This window comes from Amyelois transitella, chromosome 3, assembly GCF_032362555.1.
Source record: "Amyelois transitella isolate CPQ chromosome 3, ilAmyTran1.1, whole genome shotgun sequence".
NCBI classification, from domain to species: Eukaryota; Metazoa; Arthropoda; class Insecta; order Lepidoptera; family Pyralidae; genus Amyelois; species Amyelois transitella.
In genome coordinates, this window is record NC_083506.1 from 4,547,896 (window position 1) to 4,572,268 (window position 24,373).

Genomic DNA, 24,373 nt, shown 5'->3' on the forward strand with positions numbered 1-24,373 from the left:
ATAAATTATGTTTTAAAAAAATATTAATTGATTACATAGATTATTAATTGGATTAATAGTTAATGAATGATGAAATACTAAAGTGACGTATTGTTTACCCTTAAATGTGTTATCTAGTAGGTACTCTCGCTATCACAGAGGTATACCTACCTAGCAGTGACGTTCTGTGCAGTCCATATGACAGATAAACTAGCTAGTGACCGCAACTTCGCTTGCGTATCTGAACGATTTTTGATAAGGAGTCATTTCTATATAGTTCATTTTTTTATTTTTGTTTTTCATTGTTCATTGTAAGACTCTTTCATGGGCCATAATCAATGTGCACTAGTTGTTCCATATTCAATTTTTAAACCTTATCAGAAATTGTTCATTGTAATAAGGCCATTTTTGTTATATATTTAATAAAGTTTAGATGGTTCTCCTTCAAGTGATCTAGTTTATAAAATCATTTATATCAAACTATCAAATAAAAAAGTTTCATTCGTATCCACCTAGTAAGAGAGATATTAGCGTGCATAAATCAACAGAGAAAGCTATTTTTTTATTCTTTTCTACTGTATCTTCATCGCCTAATTTTGATTTTATACAAAATTACACATGATAAAAATATTCAATGTGCAGAAATTCATTTTTTTTTCTATTTTATTACGAACCTATACCGAAAATAAACAGATAAATTATGATTTCATGTTTTTATAATTATCGTTTAATATTCAATTTGTTTTCGATATATTATTTTTTGCATAGCATCTTTTTAGCACATTTTGTAACAAATAACAAACATAGAAAATCACCCCACTACGTGAAATTAAAACAAGTATTGACATAATTAAAGTTTATTTAAATTAAGTAATGCGAAACTTAAAGTAATAAATAGGATCAATTAGCATAGAAGCGTCGAATATTCTACCACACGCTGGCAAGCAAATTTACATTCTAAGAAATGCTGTTTTGTACTTAAATGTATTAGGAATACGTTATAGATTTAAATATCACAGTTGGTTCGGATGTTTGAGTTGTTTAGATCTTCTTTGAGTATTTTCTGGTTCTGGGGTTGCGCTTGTGGTAACTGGCTGCGATGGTTTAGTCGCGTTGACTTTTGATGGTATATCTAGAAGACTACCGAGTAAGGCCACGCCTTGCTCAGCTGTCTGATAAATGCTCAGTAAGAACGACTCGGCGTCAAATCCAGAAGTTTCGTTGTTACTGCTCACCTCTTCTTCGTTGTTACTGAAATTTAAAAAAAGCAAGTTGTAATGTCAATATAAACTCTTTTGCTGCAGAGGAGGAGCTGTTGCGGCTGTGGCTCATCAGTGGCTATGACAAAGAACGCACAAACTACTGAGTGCAAAATGTTAAACATACATACCTACATAAAATCACGTCTGGAGTAATTGACATTGTATTCCTTTCAAAGAACAATTAAATCGATTGGGGAGAGACCAGGTGCACTTTGGAGATGAAAATTCTGCCAAAACTATAAATAGATATTTGCTATTTACTACTACCAATGTTAGATGTCACGGGTTATTAAATTGGACTTTAAACTTACGTTTCTGGTTCCGCCGGAGGGTCTTCCATTTCCATGCCGCCTTCCTTAGACTTAAAGCAGCCAATGGGGAAGTCTATCTGTTCCTCTCCGAGGAATGTAGGCTCCAGTTCAAGACAACCTCTCAGACCTTCCGACGTTGGAGCGAGATCACTGAATTTTGCGCAGAGCTGTACGAATTTCCCGAAAACTTCGAGACAGATTGGTGCTGGGTTTGAACCTGAAAGATATAATATAACAAATCTATACTTATATTATAAAGCTGAAGAGTTTGTTTGTTTGAACGCGCTAATCTCAGGACCTACCTACTGGTTTGAAAATTACCGAATTGAAAAATTCTTTTTGGGTTGAATAGACCATTTATCGAGAAAGGCTTTAGGCTCAGTGTTGCCACCTTGGTGGTTTTTCCACCAGAACTGGAGCCTTTTTAAAGCCTTTAGAGGATTTTTTTAGTAACATAGCGGTTTTATTCTTTTTAGTGGTTTTTAGCGGTTTTTCAGTATGGAATCGGCAACACGTTTTGTCAACAGAGTGTCTGTGTCACTGTCATATTGACAGTGATACTGACACTCTGTACAACACACCTGATTTACGCTTATGTACTTTACCGGGGCGGGGAATCCCTTTAGCACAATGAGAATTTCATATTGTTTTATGCTTACTCTATAGCCGGGGAATCCCGTAGCGCAATCGTTGTTAGTGTTTTCTTTTAACTTTGACATTCTATGTATCGAATTTGGTGAGTGCTGTTGAAATCTTAAAAAGTTTGATAAAGTCGTTTGTTAATTGGTTACAGTGTGTGAAGTCGTTATCCTTAATACTATCCAACAATGGAAATTCCTTTAAAGAAAAAAAACTATGCACAAAAGTATAGAAAAGAGTGGGAATCACATGCCGAATTCATATCCTGGCTTAAACCTTTGGTTGGTGATGATACGAAAGCTTTTTGCACATATTGTAAAGTAGAATTACTAGCAAAATTAGTAGACTTGAGAAGACATGCTGAAACAAAGAAGCACAAACAAAAAATGCAAATTATATCCGGCAACCAGATTATACAATTCAAGCCTGATGGTGAGAAGATTTCCAACCCAAAATCGCGCAAAGCTGAAGGAATGCTCGCTCTTTACATTACAGAACATAGCTCAGTTTCCTGTATTGATCATCTGACAGACTTAGTGAAATTAGCTTTCCCTGACTCCAAAGCAACGGATGATTTAAAAATGCATCGTACTAAGTGTACTGAAGTTATTAAAAATATCTTGGCACCACATTTTACTGAAGAACTAATAAAGGATATAGGGGAACAAAAATATAGTCTCATCATTGATGAGTCAACTGACATCAGTACGTGCAAGCAACTTGGTATTGTAATCAGGTATTTTAGTAGAAAACTAAAAAAAATTGTGTCTTCGTTTCTGGCCCTTGAACAACTTGAAACCAGTGATGCAATTGGCATTGTTAAAGCCCTTCTTTCTTGTTTACAAAAATATGGACTAAACAAAAATAAACTGGTTGGATTGGGAACAGACAATGCGTCAGTCATGACTGGCATCAATAATGGAGTGTATAAAATCCTAAAAAATGATATACCTAATTTAATTCTTATCAGATGCACTTGCCACTCTTTACAACTTGCAGTATCGCACGCTTCAGAACATACGCTACCAAGAAATATTGAATTCTTAATTAGAGAAACGTACAATTGGTTTGCCCACTCTACAAAACGTAAAAATGAATATCAAGAAATTTACGAAACTATTAACTGTGGTGAAGCGCCATTAAAAATTCTGCAGGTATGTGACACACGCTGGTTATCCATTGAACCAGCAGTGCGAAGAATTCTGGCACAATGGAAAGAACTGACTTTACATTTTGGGCTTGTAAGTAATCGATGTTACACTGCAGATTTATTATACTCCATGTACAAGGATGAAACTAATTATTTATATTTGCTATTTTTGCAAAGTGTACTTAACGATGTGCAGATTGCATTGAAAAGCTTTGAAAGCGAAAGTGCAAATCCTCTCAAATTATTAAATGTACTGATTACACTTTTACGTTCAGTTTGCAACAGAATACTGTTACCGAACGCAGCAGTTACAGACAAGGATTTTTTAAATATTGATGTTGACCGAAACCTTAACTCGGTCCCATACATGGGGTACCTCTTTGAATCGGAAAGTAAAAAAACATCCTTAACAATTGATACTATATCAGCCATAAAACGTCGCTGTATTGAGTTTAATGTGAAGCTAGCCAAGGAAATTCAACAAAGACTGCCACCCAATTATAATGTGCTGGAATTGATATCAAAATTAGACCCAGAGACAATACTCCGCCAAGGTAAGGACAATTCCATTTCAGAACTAGCTGAAGAACTTGGCTATACTGCTCAATACATTGACAAGATATTGAATCAGTGGCACAATATCTGTTTTAACCAGTGGGAAAATACAAAAGATGTTATAAAATTTTGGGTTGAGGTAGATAATTACCGAAACGCAGCAGGTATAAATGACTTTGAAGAACTAGTTGATCTAGCCATATCTGCGTTATCATTACCCCAATCTAATGCGGGTATCGAGAGAATTTTCAGTGTGATGAACACCGTAAAAAGCAAACTACGAAACAAGATGGCTGATCCTCTACTAAATGCGATAATTTTTATCAGAAATAGATTAAAAGTTATTGATGCAAAATGTTACAATTATGAATTACCAAGCGATGTTATTGCAGCTATTGGAAAAAACACAAAGTACTCTTTTAAAAATCAACCACATGCGACAACATCTGCATCGACGTCGGCGTCGACGTCATCGACAGTAGTTTCGGCGTCAGTGAATTATGAAGATGTTATGGACGATATAACTTTTGATAATCTTGAATTTTAATTTCAATGTAAATTGCAGACCTCTTTGACAGGTCTGATATATTTCTGGTCGAACTATACAACTGGTTTCTCTTGATTACTGTACTGATTATTTTCAAATTAATAACTAATGAACATAGTTATGTTGTTTTATTTAATTTCCTATACTATAGATAGGGTATACTACCCGTCGGAAATATCTGCGGAGTGCGGACCTCGCTGCAATGCTCTACCCCTCGAGGTTTTTTAGAAATGTATTGTTTTTATTTGAAACTTATTCTAAGGCGTTGTATAAAAGTATAAAAATATATAGGCACATAAAAAATAGATTCCTTTTTTTTACTATCTCTCCAGATTGCATGAAGTCATCAAGCCAGGTCCGCAGGTATTTCCGACGGGTTATACTAATTATGTTGAAAATTGTAATCTTAAATGTGATATTTCAATAATAATTTGGAGATATTTGGTGGATTTTTTGCGGTCCAAATTTGTGAAATCTGGCGACATTTTACTTTTGACCTAGCGCTTTATAAAAATCGAAGGTGGCAACACTGTTTAGGCTATATAACATCACGCTGCAACTATTAGGAGCAAAGAAATAAAAGAAAATGTGAAAATACGGGGAAAAATATTCATCCTTAAGGGAGGGAATTATTTATCGTTACAAAAATACAAATATTTTCTCTTTATTATTTGCGTGGACTAGGAACAGTCTGGAGAATGACGTCGGGTACTTTTCATTAATGCTGCAAAGACTATAATTCCTGTGGGATTTGCGACTCTTCCACGTGAACGAAGTCACGGGCAACAGCTAGTCACTACATAGTATAAAACAAAGTCGCCCATTTTGTCTGTAGTCCCTTCGTATGCATAAAACTTTAAAACTACGCAACGGATTTTGATGCGGTTTTCACTAATAGAAAGAGTATTTTCTCCGACAGGTTTTTATATATAATTGAAATACATTGAAACTGTATTAGCTGAGTTATAGCGATTTATGTCCAAGAAGTCAGAAAAAAAATCTAATTGAAGATTGCATTTGTGCGTGCGCCGCTTATACCGTTGGATACAAGTAAGAACAATGTATAGCAAAAACATTGGTCTTTATTAGTTCTACAAAAAAGTCCGCGATGACATATATCCAGCTTTTTTATTTAAGTCACAAAAACTACTTTTCTGTATTAAAAAAACATTTAATTCGTTGGGTGATGTTTAACTGGTGATATAACCAATAATACATATATCCTTATCAAAATAAGTAAGTTCATCATCACGAGCATTTAATTTAGATTATTTTTGCAGTTTACAGTGTGTTATTTAGACATATAGGTTAGGAGATATCACGATATTAGTATTGCGGCACGGTACGGGCCGGCCGCGGCGGCGGGGGCAGCGTCCCTATAAATAGCGCGTCGGCGGCAGCAAGAAAAGAATAGTTAGATGTATATAACAAAAGTAGGTAAGTACATTAAAAAAAAACAAAAAATATAAAAAAACGGTACATAAAAAATAAATAATATTAAAAAGTAGGTCTTTGATCTATACATATAAGACAAAAAAAAATCTGTACATTACTTAAATATTTTTTCCAAAAACTGATAGGGGGGGCGATCAAAGAAGAGTCACAGAAACCAAAAAACATTTTAATATTTTAAACGCGGTTAAGGGAAAGAGAAGTTATTGTGAATTGAAAATAAATAATAGTTTAAAAAAAACTAAAAAACTACGCTTTATTGCTAATCAAACTAAAAAATAGAAAATAAAATTTAAAGACAAAGGAATTATAAAACAGTAGTAGCAAGTCGAACAATCGGTTATAGTCAATTACCTCCGATTAAAATTATAACAAAATTAAATTTATAAACAAAACAATTGAAATCTGAGTAAAAAGCGTGGGGTGCCTGATGTAGTAAATATTAAAATCATTCTATTAGCATATATTTATGACAAGAGAGTTATGAAAATGAAGTAAAATGCACCCCACGCTTTTTACTCTGATTTAAATTGTTTTGTTTATAAATTTAATTTTGTTATAATTTTAATCGGAGGTAATTGACTATAACCGATTGTTCGACTTGCTACTACTGTTTTATAATTCCTTTGTCTTTAAATTTTATTTTCTATTTTTTAGTTTGATTAGCAATAAAGCGTAGTTTTTTAGTTTTTTTTAAACTATTATTTATTTTCTATTTTTTAGTTTGATTAGCAATAAAACGCCTAGTTTTTTAGTTTTTTTATACAATTATTTTTTGGTAGAAGTGTTAACTTCCTACTACTTCTACTACGCTGTATAACTATCTTACTAGAAATGACTTTCGCAACCATGCACCCATCGCCGGAGGTTTTCACAACTAACTTTCTTAAAGTTATATGTGGCCTGATTGGATTAAATCTCATAATATTCTCATCATCATGATTCTTTTTTAGGCGATGGGCTAGCAACCTGTCACTATTTGAATCTCAATTCTATCTTAAAGCCCAATAGCTGAAGGTGGCCTATCAGTCTTTACAAGACTGTTGGCTCTGTCTACCCCGCAAGGGATATAGACGTGATTATATGTATGCATGTATGTATGATGATTGTTAAACCCAGTTGAAAAGAATTTTATAGTGATAAATCACTGTTAATAATATTTTTGACTATCCAGCAAACATAACAATTTTCGATTGTGGCCTTGCCAGGAATCAAACCACAAGATTAAGAGGCAGATTGATACAGGAACAAAAATATTTCAAACATACCTCCACTGCCTTTACAACCAGGAACGCAACAATGTTTATCTGAAGACATCGTGGCACTTTTGTAGTAAAATCTGTCTTTCACAAAAACAAACACAAACTTGGGACTCCTATCTCAAATAATCAGGTACTTTTTACAGGAGTCCTATCTCAAAATATCTGCACAACACAGTGAACACAGTCAGAGTCCAATCTCAGATGATAAAATCACACGAATATCCGGAAGAACAAAGCTCGACTCAACGGAAGATTCCAAACTCCAAATAACGACAAGTTATCAGCACAAAACAAAGTGCAAATAGGTAAATACACAGGCACCGGTAAAAAAACAGAAAGAAAGTTTACAGGTGTTAGAATCGAATTCAAAACTTACTGCAAAACTTATTTTACATAAATAAACAAACTGTCACTCATTTTCCAAGCGAGTATTACAGTGTTGCTATTATAAATATGCAAAAGTTACATAATGTTAATTCAAGAATCGCATTAATATGTTAAATACGTATTAAATATCGCAAAGTTCTGTAGGTAGTAACTTTATTCTTGTATTGTTGTAAATTTAGTTGTTCAATTTTCATTTATTACTTTTGTTTTATTACTTATATATTTTTTATTGTTTTAAAATATTCTACTAATTCTACTATTGTTTCTAATGGTAATTCTAAATGGAGCGATGCGATGAAATAAAAAAGCCTCAGGTTAATAGTAACATTATATGGAAATATATTACATCTCTTTTTGGACTCCTTATACGTCAGAACTTCTTGGTTTCTTGTATGGAGATTACTGGCACTGGTGCTATCTCTGTCTCTCTTACTCTCATACGAAGGATCTAAAAATGAATTTATTAATCCTGGCAGTTTTAATAAGGATAATGAGAAACTCTTATCAAAATATTGCATTGTCATCGGTCCTTGATACGTGTGCAAAGTTTCAAGTTGATCAGACGTTTAGAAATCAGTGAAAATTAAGCTCAAAGATTCCGTTACATACATACATACATACATACATACATACATACATACATACAACCCAAGCTAATAAAAGCGTAGTAATTAGTATCCAATATGTGTTGGTGCGTTGACTGTATTTGTCGAAGTAGCGGGATACACGCAAACGAAGTTGCGCGGGTCAGCTAGTTTAATTATAATACCATCACTTCCATTAGACTTATTCATTGGCAATAGGCTATTTTACACCATGTAAAAAAAAATATAAAAATGCACGTATCTTATAGATTTTGTAAAAAATAAAAGAAAAACATCGATCATTATTCATAAAAGTGCAATATGGATTTTATAATTCAATTTAAAAAATCCTCTTTTTTAATCTGTTCTTCAAAAGTCGAAAACGCTATCCGCCATGTTGGGTACTGACGTGACGTCATACTTTTAGTAAACAAATATCGAATCGAAAACATATTGATGATGTCAGGCTCTGTTTATTTTGAAATTTTAAAATTTCTATCACGTTTTTGGGTTTTTACTCTTTAATAATTTAATAGAATCATGGAAGAGGGTTTTGTGAAAGCAGACAATATAAATCTACCGAGGATTAATACGTTGATGGTGGCGAAATTTTTTGCGTCCAATCCCGATTTCTGTTCTGCTGAGTTAAGAAATGTTAAAACAGCGATGTAAGTATTTATTGTATTAAACATTCTCTTACACCAACAATATGTATTGTAATTCATTATTACAAAAATCTTTTTACTTTAGTCTTACGTAGAGCCGTATTGTTTACTAAAAGTATGACGTCACGAGTCAAAACAGCATGGCGGATGGCGTTTTCGCGCGAAAATACAAAATCATAAATAATAAATCGTTTTTAGAGCACTTTTCGGCTTCAAAAAATTTTAATAAAAATTCTATAGGTATAACACAGTCTCAGGATTGATTTAAAACAGTTTTCAAAAAAGAGTGTAATAGCCTATTCACATACATACTAGTGTTAGGTACTATAAGGAATTTTTTATTTTGCGCGGCTACAGAATTTATTTAATCTCTCTTTTATTTTATTTACCAATCTGTTTCATTTAAACGGTCATTTTAACGACTTATTAAGTATTTATTATGTTCCTAAAATGTAATTTGCTCAAAATATTATTTTGTAACTTCAGATAAAGCTAAATTTTACTTTAGATAAAGCTATTTTTTACACACATTATCTTTTTATATTTTATTGAGTTTACCTTGAATTTTTGAACTATGCAGAAGATTTTTTCCATATGAAACTTTGACGGAGAATCCTTCGTCCGGAGACAGATATTTCATGTGCACACAACCTGCAAAAATAAATTATTAAATAATATAGTCCACAACAAAATTTCTCTTTTATGATACAACTAAATCCCATTTTTTGGAAAATCATTCTCTTGAATAATTTGTATAATTAGGTAGTAAATTAAAGTGTAGGAGTTGACAGAAAGCTCTAATGTGCCTGTGGTTTCCGACTCTTTAGAGAAGAACCGCTCTATCTCTTTCCCTTAGATGTCGTAAAAGGCGACATAGAGAATAGACACATTCATCTAGTTTAAAATCGTACCCTTCCAAGGATTACCTGGTCCTCCAAGATCGACGACTGTGATGTTGAAATCGACACAGCAAACACAGGCTGGTCCTTTGCAAAGGCAGTTTCTGTTGGGTTGGTCATCGCGTAGCTCCGGAACTTCTATCACCTTTTTTGCGTCCAAATTTAAAACATCTGTAAGATTAACATTAAAATTTACCAACCTTCATTTTGTAAATGTTTAAAATGGTAATTATTGGACTTTGAAAGGTTCACTTTCCCCCTAGTTAAAAATTTGGATTTTTGTTAACGATCACATAAAATGCGTAGTAAGTAAAGTTGAGGTTAATTGGTAAATATTTTATCTTTTTAAACTACCAATATCAATTTTGGTTTAAATTTGTTCAAAAAATTAATGTTCGGTTAAGCAATACACTATTTCGGTTTGTAAATACACATTTAATAGTGTGGTAATATTTTTATTTTTATAGGAAGCTGCTTTCTTTGACTTGAACAGGATTAAAATTTGAAAACAAAGGACCAAGGTTTTCAAAAGCTGTAAAACTTAACGACCGTGTCATAACGTGGGATACGTAGCTATTGTATGTCTTTACGAGACGGAGAATTTGACGCTTTTTCCACACGCCGTACATTCGACACGCAAAATACACAAGAATAATAAACAAATTTTATGTAACTTGCTCGTAACGTACATGCTAATCATTGTTTGTGAACCAGTTCAAAATTTAATGTCGCTTTCGCGGTTTCTACTTTCACTGAGGTTTCTTTTGGGTCATTGACATGAATAAAGATAAGTGGTGTTATGTTTTATTATGTAAACGTATTTTTGGCAGCGGTTTCGGTTGTTAGATAAGACTTTTATGTTTTTAATTGTGTTAAAAAAATTAAAATCTTATGATAAGTAAAATTGTATTAAGCAGTATTCCAATTTTTATTACAATTACATATAAACACCCAATTGGCCTGGACAATCAGGAAGAGTCCTTTTCAGAAGATTTAAATCTGGGATCTATGTATAGCTCACTGGCAAGCGCACTACAATTTCTTTAATGTGAATTAGGTATTGAAAGTTTTTCTTTAAGCTGAAACTCAATTAGTTTTATTTGTATGCAAAATTCGCTATGTGATTTCTTTATCATTCAATTTTCTATAACTATTTATTATTTTATTTTTCCTCACAATTTTATCACCGCTACGCAACTACCTATTTTTCGCCAATTATTAAGTTATTATAAATTCGGCTGCATATTGAAAGTGAAATGAAAGAACTGAAAAATAATATCAATAAGTATTATTTTTCAGTTCTTGTATTTTACTGTCAATATGCAGCAGAATTAATAATAAAAGAAATATATATTTGTCTACTTATTGTACAAGCAACGACATAATCAGCACAAAATTAAATTAATTATGTAAATATATTAATATAGTTCAAATAAGTTAAAGACTTGTTTAGGACGAGTTCAATTAGGTTTTGATAGTTTAATTTATGTAACTTTATCTCTTGGAGCATTTATTAAACATACAAATGCTTAAAGTAAACAGTAAAGAATTGAATTATTTGAAAATAGTATATCATAAATGCGAATGAGTGTTTGTTTGCCACTTTTTCACATTTAAATTCTACGATATTAAAATCACTGCAATTTTTTTTTAATTCCAAAAATATGGATAGATAATTTGACCTTGTGAATCTTAGAGTAAATAACTTAATCAAATAACTTTAATTTAAACTTTAGCTTATAACATTCGCAGATAATGTACCTTTTAATTGTGAAATAATTTTTGTGATAAATTCAGTAACAATAACAGTATTCATTCCTTACAAACAAACAAAAAATCTTAGTTACAAATATTACGTCCATAATATTAGTTTAAAAGATGACAAAATATGTCTGTTATTTCATGTTCAAATCTGAAGAGTTCCATATTAAAATATTAGTATGGAGAGATCATTGATAGAATATTTAGATACTTATACAATACGCTATTTTATTGCAAAAAAAGAACACTAGTAGAGTACCTATAAAAACCCTATTTTGTATGATTTTTGTATTTTTATATAATATAATGTAAGGAATTATTGTAATGATTAAGTAGTTGCAAATAATAAATGAAAGAATAAATTAATATTATACTCGTAAGTATTTATTTTATTTTGTAACAATGTATCAAAACGCACTCAGGAATACTTACTAAACTCAGTCTACCATATTAAAAGCAGTTTGAATTAATTGATGAACTACTAAATTCGACTACAAAGTACGCATTAACACTTTCTAATCAAGTACCAATAAGCAATTTGTAAGCAATACTCACCTAAAAGGCTTCCGGCGTACGCCGTGGCCAGTACCGCGAGCAGAGAAAGCGTCAGTTTGAAATACATGTTCGAGCACAAATGTTCACGATTTCTGAACTATAAAGGATTTCTTAAGACTTAAGAGAGCGGCCGTCTCAACAGCCGATCGTGCACTGGTCCTTGCCTCCAATCTTGTCTTACTAGTTTCGCCGCGTACAATAGAAGGTGAAATTTAAATAAAACATAACGCAGTTATAATGACATGCATCAGTGAGATGCATCGAGAAAGCGACTGCGTATCGGGTTTTCAGTCGTAATTGTATTGTCGTATTGTAAAAATTATTTTGAGTAATCGTAAAAAAATTCAGTTGGTTTACTTTAAGCTTTGTCCAGTTAAACGACGTTAAATAACGATTCACTTTTTTGCTTTCACCAGGATTCTAGTACATAAATACTTAAATATACGAAGTCTGCAATTTCAAAAATATGTAAACAAAATCGTGTCTTTTTTGGAGAGGAAGGCAAACACTCTTTCCACTTGCCATTGACACGATAAATTCCTCAAAACTTACAGTTCTTTTGACAAGGTTATAAACTTTCCTCTTTATTCCACTAGTAATGTAGAAGAAGTTATAGATAATGCAATATCCTTCTTCTTATTTCTGGAAACTCTCACAGCGAAGAGCGAAGCCTTTAAAAGAATCAGGCATTTGGGAATAATCGTTGAACATATATAAAAAAAAAGTAAAGAAAGTGATGTGAAGAATTTCTTCCTTTTTTTGGAACTTGATAAAAATGAAGCAAATTCTAAAAGGGTTCAACGCTTTATTTTTACTCCAAACACACTATCCTAAAACATACCACCACCAATCCATGGATCTACCAACCTTTCAGTTAAACGAACCGAATCATGCGCTGTTAGAGGTTTAAAACTAAAGTAAGTTATATGCCTCTAACAGCACACACTTTCCTAACTTACTACTAGTTTTTTTTAAGTCCGTTTTATTATAACTGCGAATGTCCAGGAGGCTCGCTCTTTAGGCCGCCGAAACTCACTCTGCGGAATAAGTCCACCAAATAGTTGACAGTATAGATAGTCTTTATGTCCTAACGTTTATGCTGGATACAACCTTACTTCTCTGGCGAGGAGCCTGTATTGTTTATACGAAGCGACTCCGACCTATGCAACCTTTGCATCAAAATAATGATAAAAAAAGCAAAACATATAATAAAGATTAATGTGCGTATTCTCAGTCACTTTTTATGACATCCATAGGAAAAGAGAAGTGGTCCTTTCTGAAGTGCCGGGGACCACACGGCACAAGACGAGTAAAGAAAGTTTGACGGCCTATGTGGCGCAACGGTAGTACGCTTGTCTGTGACACCGATGGTCCCGGGTTCGAATCCCGGTCAGGGCATGATGAGAAAATAACTTTTTCTGATTGGCCTTGGTCTTGGATATTTATCTGTATAAGGTATGTATTATAAAATATAGTATCGTTGAGTTAGTATCTCGTAACACAAGTTTCGAACTTACTTCGACGCTAACTCAATCTGTGTAATTTGTCAAAAAAAAGTAGGTACTAAATAAGAGATACTACGTCGAAATCCCCAAGCTTTTACGGTGGAGAGTGTAACTGGGAACACACAGAGATGAGAGAGAGGAAGTATAGAAAGTAGACCCGTGTGCTCCTTCTAGTAGTGCATGTCTGCATGCCTGGATGCACAAATACCGCATAGTGCATTTTAAACAGTTCAATGAACATGCATTTGTAAATATAATTGGTGTAATTTTTTCGGCCAGAAATTGAGCACATTACTGTCATTATTTTTCATTTTGTGGAATCCAGTTTTGTTCGAAAACTAGGAATACATTATTTAAATATAAGAAGAATATATACATAAATATACGTGGAACAAATTACGCAATTGATTTGTCCTCGAAGTAAGTTCGAGACTTGTGTTATGGGGTACTTACTCAATGATTCCTATATTTTATAATAAATTTTAACGTTTGGTTCCCGGCAACAAAAAAAAAGAAGAGGACCTCTCTCCTCTTCCTGTGTATGTCGTAAAAGGCGAATAAGGGACAGGCTTATAAACTTGATTTTCTTGTTTTAGGCGAAGGGTTAGCAACCTGTCACTTTTTGGCCTTTTAGACTCTTCAAGACTGTTGGCTCTGTCTACCCCGCAAGGGATATAGACGTAAGTATATGTATGAATGTATGTATGTATAATATATTTTTTTATACTAACCGATGCTCTTACGGTGAGGGAAAACATCATGAGGAAACCTGCACAATTAGGCAACTGGATGTGTAACTATGACTGATCCAATACTCTCCAGACTGGTGAGGATGCAACCTAGACTGAAGCCAGGAGGAAGAAGAATAGAAATAAGAAAAATATGAGTAAACCTATTGCGTTTTGAACAACTCTATTGACACATATATTATTGTAATAAATGTGGATACAACAAGATCACATTAATAGAAATGACAAAAATATTAGTTTAATAATTATAATTCTCATATTGCTTAAGTCAATTGTCATATATATGATTGTGATATACATATGTTGATACAACAAGACAAACAAAACACCGTCGCCGGGACTTTCTCCAGGTAGAAAGTGACCGTACAAGCCGGTTCGAGATGACGACGGGCCGGCCAATGGCGTGACCTTCTTATAGTAGGCTTCTTGTGAATTGGTACCGTCGGCGAACTAAGTATATCTCTCAAATTCATCCACGCGCAAGAAAATTATTTTTTTTATGTGGTTCCCGGCACCAATACAAAAAAGAATAGGACCACTCCATCTCTTTCCCATGGATGTCGTAAAAGACGACTAAGGGATAGGCTTACAAACTTGGGATTCTTTTTTAGGCGATGGGCCAGCAACCTGTCACTAGTTGAATCTCAATTCTATCATTAAGCCAAATAGCTGAACGTGGCCATTTAGTCTTTCAAGACTGTTGGCTCTGTCTACCCCGCATGGGATATAGACGTGACCATATGTATGTATCTGTAAAATAACTTATATAAGTGAGGGCGTTTTTATTCGATTGTGCTCCAATCATATCTTCATACTTGGTTCTCATGCTTTGGATGAATTGCACTATAGCCTTCATTGAAACTTCAGCTCAAAGTTACTGACAAACGACAAACTTTACGTAATTTGAGCCACTTTTCACGTCGAATTTGAATGGTCACATCAATCAGCTGTTTGTTTGATACTAAGCACGATCCAAAATTGTTTATATCTTAGGTGTCTCCTTAAAAAAATGTTAGATTATTTTATGGATTCAGTATCTGGTTCGAGATTTAATTTCAGCAATAAAATTTTGTTTTATTGTCCTCTGCTTACGGAGTTTGGCTATCATTAAGGCCCTGCTTGAGATCGCTTCTCGAAACAGAAATGTAGTGCTGATGTTTTTTATACATACATATAATCACGACTTATAACTTACGGCGAAGACAGAGCCAAGTCTTACCTTTTGCAGAAGTTTAAAGGCCACGTTCAAAGGAATGGCGTTTAATGACTTTCTAAAATTATTTACACCAATTCAATTCACGAGCACCATATCCGAGTGCAATGCACTGTTTATGATTATTCTAGAATATACGGGGAAAGAAAATCATTCGTATCGAACATGATCGACACTTTTTAATGTCGGCATCGTAGAAATTTCAATGATATTAACCATATTTTTTAACATCTATGTCTATTCCCTCTTGTACATAAGTTTATAAAAAATAAATAAATCATTTAAGTTGTGAAATAAACAGTTTACGGTAAAAATTAATGTCTTTAAAACATATAAACATAGCTATTAAAAAAATGTTTGTCATAGTACATTTTATCGAAATTGAAATTAAAATTATATAAGTAATAATAATTGTCCTATAAGTTCCTTTAAATAGTACTGAAACATATTATAATTTGGAAAGAATATATAACTATTTCCAATCAACCATAATTTCCTCATGGCACCAATATACCACTGTCACACATACTTAATAACCGGCGTCTGACACTTTATTCCACTTAATCGTCGAAGCGTCTTTTTCCATCTCACTCCTTCTTATAGCATGAGAAAGAGGCGTCAAATAGTTTTCCTTTCTCGACATACGTCACTGCACATTTCTCCGAGTGCGAGGCGGAGTTGAAGCAGTGTCGGTGGAACACCAGTGTTGTCCAGTATTAAGACTGATTTCCGATTAATTTGGACGAAAACGCTTCAGTTATCTCGACAGTGATTGTTACGAAGTGTTCGGTATCCTAGACTTTCAATAAAGTCTTATATACAGGTTGGTATTTTAACGTTTGATTTTTGTTTTATAAACTTTTGTTTTGCTGTTAGTTTGAGAAGTCACTTCTTTTTATTTTTTGAAAATATTTCTTTATTTTATATCGTCCTTGATCAAGAACTAATTTCTAATAAAGAAATAATTAAACTAATTTCCAGGCTTTTCTAACGCGTTGAAGTCTTTTCTTAGATTGGTAGTAACCAATAAATCAAAAAAGCCGTTTTGGCGCCAATATATTCTTTGTGTATTTAATTTAATTCATACTTCAGTTCATTGTGTAAAAAGTAATCTGCGTTTGCGTTCGATATAAGGAAACAACTTTGATTTCTTAATCTGTTGATTAAAAATACCAAAAATGTAACTAGTAATCAAACTTAACATGTGTCACACCAAAATTACAACTTTTTATTTAATATATTGCACACATATTAAGAGCAAACTACTTATTTTAACTATTTATAAAATAGTCTAAGCAAAACTACAGTGCTGGAAATATATAACTTTTTATACACTATATAAGTTTAATATCTTGAACTTCTATACCCATTTGAATAAGCTTTCGCAAGCAGAAAGATCACATCCGTAGGCTACATTTTTTTAAAATAAAATCCAGGTTATTTAACTAAAAAAGGAATTTCTTAAGCAGCGCTGACCTTCATACACCTTAACACTTTCATTCGGCATTCGGTTCAAATATTTATCTGCCCAGTGAATCGCCAGTACCTATTGCGCAAGTGTTTCTGACAAGGATCCGATGAAGCTGAACTTTTAATTAGAAATATATTTTTAAATAGCGAATAACATAACAACCTACATTCATTTTCATTTAAAAAAATCTAGCTTATATGGATCTTGAGTGAATTACGTTATTGAAGCATATAGGCGGATGATTAGAAATTGAGAGATGAGTGATTCAACAATAGTGTGATTTATAAATATGTATATAAAATGTAACTGCTATATAGCCATCATGATCTAATCGATAAGATCAACTCAGCTCTGTATAATTAAAAAATAATGCTCATAAAATAAGAATTTAAGATTAAGGATCTAATTCGTTCTGAAAATGTAGGATTGTCACAAATATATTTAACCTTGTGAAGTAACATTTTTTCACACACGTTTCTCTTTTTTTTGCAGACAGGGAGTGAGCTTTCGAGATGAAGCTCTCCCTGGTATTTGAGCTTTTGCTCATATTCATACTTTTGGCTTTTGCGGCGCAAGCTAAGAACATAAGTAAGTATTCGTTTAATAATAAGTAATAATAATAGCTTCGTTCTTAAAAGGGGTTAATTAGTATTTATGTTTTTTTCATATTCACTTGAAAGACATTTGCCTAATATCATTATGGATAAAAAAACAACAGTAGAGCTGAAAAATCTTGTGTTAAATTTTTCCTGGATTCATCTATTTTTTCGTGTAAAAATTATTATTTGTTTACTAGATCGTTTATTTTATGTTAATGTTGTTAACCAAACTAGCGAGTTACATAACTCTATGATTGCATTTTTTGTATCAGAAAGCGCATTCACATAAACGCACGCGGTATTTTTTAGACACTCTATTATCCGTGCAAAAAATTTGATCATGAACAGTAACATTCTAGATTAATATCTAGTCATTAATAAATAAATGTCAAATTATTTTCCTATTTCAAAGGAATTAAGTACAAATTTAAACTTTCCATCATAAAAATAAGTTTTGTAATTATAAACGTGCTGTTGGAATCGCTAGAAGAATATTGAAGAAGGAAATAAAAATGTGTGGTTCCTGCCACTTTAAAAGAACTTTCCGATGGATGTCGCAAAAGGGATGGGCTTATAAACTTGGGATTCATCTTATAGGTGATGGACTAGCAACCAAAGAAACTATTTTAATCTCAATACCATAATTGAGTCATACAGCTTGAGCGCGGCCTTTTCAAGACTGTTCTGTCTAACCCGCAAGAGACCCAGGCGCGATTGTATGTATGTAATAAAAAACCAAACTGAATTACGTACTGTTGATTCGCGATTAATGAAATTAAAAATATATGTAGTATTTGTCAGTTGAATTTCTTAGTTCTTGACGCTTCAAAATGGTTAACAGTTATTGAGATATTCAGAATTTTGTAAAATTTTAGGTCTTAGCTTACAGCGAATGAATCGTATAATACAAATGTGTGTAAACTTCTATAGCGGCATCTGCTAATGACAACGGTAAACTAAAGATTATCTGGAACTAGAATAACATACCCTAGGTTAGCGGAAAGTTTTTTGTACGAGTAAAACACGTTATGTTTCTCATCTATAGTGACATCGGTAGCAAATGTAGGGTGCCATGGCATTGTTTTCTTTACTAGTTATACGTAATTACGCCAATGAAAAGTGTAGCTTATGACATGTGGTCTTGACGTACTTCTACTTCAATGACCTATGAAGCAGTCGAGAGAAGAGAGAGAGAGAAGTGAAAATGTTATAAATGCGAAAATCTGTCTGTTAACAAAGCATTAGCGAGTTTAATGTATGAAGCATTAAACTTATTCAGACTAGTTTTCATTGCAAATTTTATATTGTTTTTTGTTTTAATTTTTCTTGTCTTAATTGAGTATGAATGAATACTTTCAGGAAAACAAAAGAATAACAACAAAAAAGGCATTCAAAACAGGAATGATGCAGAGAAGCCTGACGATAATACCATAAACAAGTACTGCAAATGTCAAGAATCTCTGTGCAATTGCTGCAGGGATTTCGATCTCCCTGTGGTCAACTTAAATGGTCCAGGTAAATTTAATCACTTAAAACGATTTAAACAAAATATAATGGACAATCATATGAAAGTTCTAGCTAAATTAATTTAAATTATAATAAATTAGTTTATAATAAAAAAAATGTGTTTTTAACTGCGAACTGCAAGGAGAGATGAAAGTTGCGGACAATTTTGGTTCCGTTTTATGGTGGTTGCTTAGTTATTGGTTTTTCATAACTAAGTATGACAAAGAAGTAAATCAATTAATGTTTGATGTAACTTAATTGATAATTCCTTCGCTCTTCTAGCACAGATTTTGACATGTATGTCATATATGGACTAGATTTTTTCAGTAGGATAAAGTAGGTTTCGCTACAAAGTGGTAAAAATATTGGTCATGCACATAGGGTAGGATATGTACTATGTGCCAGGGGCAAAGTCCCGAGCAGGAGCCAGTATTTTATGATTCAGTTTCACATACTGACAATCAAGACTGACAGTATAAAACTGCATTTTGTTAGCATTGTCTTGACGGTTTATACGGCTGAATAATTCTTTTTTTTTTATGTCAGCAAAAGACATCTATCAGGCTAGTTTTTGCTCATACTTACTATCTATTTTACGAGAGAAACTTGACAGCATGATCAAATAGTCTTAATAAAACATTACCTTGTTCGTGAATATTACGTTCTTTTCATTAAATTTTTTTCCAAACATACCTACACTTAAATTATACATACGGTTCTGAGTGCGTAGTGATCGATAATATACATATATTTTTTCAGTGTCCACTAGATATACATTGCTTAATATCCTTGAAGAGTGTTTATTTTTTTTACATTAAGAATGAATCAATACCCTTTATTTCATCCTATAAAAACAACAACATATTATTCTAAGGAGATACACTTGCACAAAACGCATTGGCTGCCGCCTGAACGCATAATGCAATCTATTCCAGGCAACCCTAAGAATATAACGAATTAGGTATATGTTCAAACCTTTAACCTCAAATTCTTTAATTTTGGTATTTATCTTAAATTTCAGGATGTGCTTCGCTGAGGTATCTAAGCGGAGATAAAATGTCGGTGTCCCTGAGCTTCGGAAGGAAAGTTATCACTAACCGAACCCTTTCAGGTAAGTTTCCTTTTATTCCACCTTGAATTTAGTTCGCGCACCCTGTCTAGTATATGAGCGTGATTAGAATATAGTAGTATATGTAGACTAGCTTTTGCCCGCGGCTTCGCCCGCGCAAATTTATTTTAGATTATAAGGATACGCCATAAAATTTCTCCCATTTTACCCCCTTAGGAATTTAATTTCCAAAAAATTCTTTCTTAGTGTATCCCTCCTAATTAAAATCTACGTTCCTGTCAAATTTCATCTTTATTGGCTCAGTAGATTTTGAGATTTCGTGATTCCTAAGTGAGTGTTTTTCGCTTTTATATATAAAATTCGGGTGTTTTATTTATGCATACCGATTACGCCGAGATTTATGGACCGATTTACGTGATTCTTTTTTTGTTCGGTAGAGTATACTTTCAAGTTGGTCCCGTTGTTACCTAGTCAGGATCTGATGATGGTATTCCAGGGAAATCAAGGGCAAACCTCAAATTTACAGGCAATTACGTTTTTTATTTCATAGATCTGTTTAAGTATTTGCGTCTGATAGTCATCATCCCATGTGAATGAGCTGATGATGGAAGGTACAACTCCTCAACGGTTAGGAGTTGAAAGAAAATTCTTACGAAGTTATACGTACATGTGAGGCTATTAGGTTGACCTGATAATAAAAAGTAAATCTCATTAACGTTAAGAATTAAGGTGAAAATGGATGCGGACAAATTTCGTCTCTTCACTTGTTTCCTTTTAGCTGTTTGTATGGGTAGTGTTAACACAAAATAGGGATTTAAAGGCGTGATGTTATTATTGTTATGCATGTATGTACATAATTATGTATGTTATTATGTATGTTAAAGAGACGACTGAAAGTTGTCATACACAGTCTTTTTTTTTTAAGGATGGGAAATCATCAAATGACCTCTCCCGCTCTGGGTGGAACGGAAGGGAGTGTCAGACTTTTACTGACTAAAACCCACCTCGTTCCTTCAGTTGCCCTTTGCGTTCTGGGGCCACGGTATCTCGTTAGAACTTTCCCGCAGCCCCGGCTCAGTTTATCCCGTTTCCCCCCCTTGGGGGTTGACATTTCAAAAATCCCTTCTTAGTGCTCACTTATGTTACTAAAGGAACCTCTGTTCAAAATCTCAGACTCCTATACCGAGCGGTTTCGGCTGTGCGTTAATAAATCAGTCACCCAATCGCACCCCCTAAATCACGATTGGAGGGTAGTTTGAAAAAACTTATAATGTCAAACATATTTACTTGCCTATGTACGTGTTCATGCCAAGTTTCAAGTTTATAAACCCAAGGAATAAGATTTTTCATAGAAATGTTTTTACCCCTTTTCCCCCCCTTGGGGGTTGAATTTCCAAAAATCCTTTCTTAGTGCTCCCCTACATATCCCAAGGAACCTACATTCCAAATTTCAGCTGTCTACGACCAGTAGTTTCGACTGTGCGTTGTCTGTCAGTCAGTCACTCAGTAACGGAAGAGTTTTATATATATAGATAATGTGTGTGTGTGTGTGTGTGACCTTTTTGTTCACTAATAATGCATACTTATCAAAAATCTTTCATAAGTTGTTACTTTTACATTTGAGAGTTATCTGGTATTATGTATATTCATGTATGTTACATTCAGGGATGCTTTTAATTACTCGTATCTTTAAAAGTATTACACATACACATAAACGTAATATATGTTTTCTAATATGTTCAACATCCTTTTCGCAGATATTATACGGAAATGAATGTATTTTTTTAACGGTCAAAGCTGTCGTATTGTGTGCATTGAAATGTGTTATCGATCTAGTGCCCACTAAAAAAAATTTAAAATTCCTTACGAATATATAATTTTAGTGCGCATTATGTAGCTATTCATTAATTATTAAAATAAGTTCATACAGACATACATACATATAATCACGTCTTTATCCCTTGCGGGATAGACAGAGCCAACAGTCTTAAAAAGACTGGCCTCTTTTAGCTGTTTGGCTTAATGATAGAATTGAAATTCAAATAGTGACTGGTTGCTAGCCTGTCGCCTGAGAGAAGAATCCTAAGTTTATATCCCTTATCCCTTAGTCACCTTTTTCGTCATCCATGGGAAAGAGATGGAGTGGTCCTATTCTTTTGCTAATGGTGCCGGGAACCACACGGCACCACACTAAAATAAGTTCACTTTGTTGTAATAAACATGTTAACTAGTGGTAATAAATATTTACAGGCAAAAAACCTAGTCCAGTATGCATGCCACTTCCTGGAGGAATATCGAAATTCTGTGGACGAGTGTACAACATCGCCCGGGCAGGGGAAGATTTCAGAGCGTGCCTTGGGCTAGAACTACAGTCCAAGAGCGCTGTCGAAGCAGCCGTCAGAGTGTCTTGTTTCAAATTCGGCCCCAGAGGAGTTACTTCTGAACAAGCAGACCCCTTACCCTTAGTTCCTCAAAATGAAAGGGAAGAAGATGATGACGACGACGATGATGATGATGACGACGATGTAGACTTTGATCTTGGTGATGACGACGACGATGATGATGATGGTAAGTAATTGATTACTAATAGTGATGAGTTGTTCATTTCAATTCGCATATGAATTAAGACAACATAGCAATTATAGACTATCAAGTAACTTCAAAAAAATATTTTATTCATTAATCATAAATACAGACATACATCAATTACGCTTCCTTCCCAAAGGAGTAAGCAGAGAGTACAACTTTTTACTTGCCACAATCCCTGCATTCTAATTTCGCTTCTTCCACATTCATAACTCTCGTCATGCAATCTTGTCGGTTAAAATAAATATGTAATAAATGTAATATAAATAAAATGTATTTTTCTAGAAGCTGTAAATGACGTCGAAAGTGCAGACTATACTGGTTTCAGTCTTCTATCTGAAGATTTACTGGGAGGACTCTTCGGAACCTCTGGTGGTAAAAAGCCAAATAAACATAGAAAAAAACAAGCTCCGGCTCCTACTCCTTCAACTTCGACTACTCTTTCAACGACCACAAGACGGCCTAGACCATCGCGTCGACCTACGAGGAGACCGACTAGGTCGACAACTCCCAGAACAACAGGCACAGCAAAACCCACTACAGTTCGAGTAAGACCTTCAGGCAATAGGAGACCCACCAGAAAACCAGGCAGACGACCGACTAGAAAACCAACAACCCCCATTTTAATTGATAGTCCCACTACATCAACAATGGTAATGTCATCTACAGAAGCTGTATCTGTGGCAATATCCTCGAGTACTCAAGTTCCTGCACGAAATGATATGATATCTACAGCTCAAGATCAAACTTTTGAACCTATTGCTTTCGTAACACAAAAACCTGCAACTACTGCATCTGCAACAACCATAAAAAGTGTAACTAATTTCGAAGACCCTGGTTTAGAAATGTCTCTCGCACATATAACCGGCCAGTTATCAGTAATGCCTGCTAAGCCAATAACTTCAGACACAGGTAAAGAATCAATTATGGCCGTTGAGAACGAGCAACTGAATTACGAAAAAATTGAAACAATCACAAAAGTACCACCTACGGTGCCACTCGTCACTCCTGTTCCCAACAGTGATGAAATGATTCAAATAGTACACAGTTTAGATTCACAATCTGAGGAACATAACGTCAATAAGGATGAAACATCAGCTGATGAAAGTCGTGCTCATATTATGAATGCAGCTGTACCTAATGATTTTTATGAGGGGTTAAGTTTAAAACCGAAGAAGAAAAGCCGCAATAATGACTACGACTTAGATGATTTGGATGTATTAAATTTAGATCAAATAGGCAAAACCGTCGGACAAGAATTAGGAATTTTTGGCAACAATAACAAGCATAACAAAAATAATAGAAATAAAAAAGTGCGAGATGGTAAAAAAGATGAAGATTACTCTGTTATAGGGTTAGACTCACTGGAATCTTTTATTGGACTGGATAACGGCAAACAAAACAAGAAACACAGGAGAAGACAAAACAAGATGATGCGTGGCGAGTGGTCTGAACCTCAAGTATGACGTCTGTCATAGCATATACTTAGTTAGTTTTAGTAAATAAGGCTATTTATTTCTTCATGTTTATTTATTGTCTGTAAATAGTTTAATTCATTAAGTGCTCCCATATTTATAGGCATTAAATGATAACAAATTGTTAAATTGCAATGTGGTTTTATTATTTAATCAACCTACGCATAAACATAGTTATCAAGTTTTTGTCCC

At 33.7% G+C, this 24,373-nt stretch overlaps 2 protein-coding genes across 2 annotated transcripts; one reads left to right on the forward strand and one right to left on the reverse strand.

Annotated features, from left to right (window-relative positions):
• Positions 1–889: 889 nt before the first annotated feature.
• On the reverse strand, positions 890–12,143 carry LOC106138141 (uncharacterized). The gene is made up of 5 exons (XM_013339195.2): positions 12,009–12,143; positions 9,720–9,863; positions 9,352–9,444; positions 1,553–1,769; positions 890–1,230 (listed from the first exon to the last, which is right to left on the reverse strand). The coding sequence occupies exons 1-5, from the start codon at positions 12,073–12,075 to the stop codon at positions 993–995; spliced, it is 759 nt and encodes a 252-aa protein (XP_013194649.2). The 5' UTR covers positions 12,076–12,143; the 3' UTR covers positions 890–992.
• Positions 12,144–17,458: 5,315 nt separating this feature from the next.
• Positions 17,459–24,226, forward strand: LOC106138171 (uncharacterized). Its single transcript, XM_013339225.2, has 5 exons — positions 17,459–17,534; positions 18,905–19,060; positions 20,073–20,162; positions 22,371–22,688; positions 22,992–24,226. The coding sequence occupies exons 1-5, from the start codon at positions 17,459–17,461 to the stop codon at positions 24,170–24,172; spliced, it is 1,821 nt and encodes a 606-aa protein (XP_013194679.2). The 3' UTR covers positions 24,173–24,226.
• The last annotated feature ends 147 nt before the right edge of the window (positions 24,227–24,373 follow it).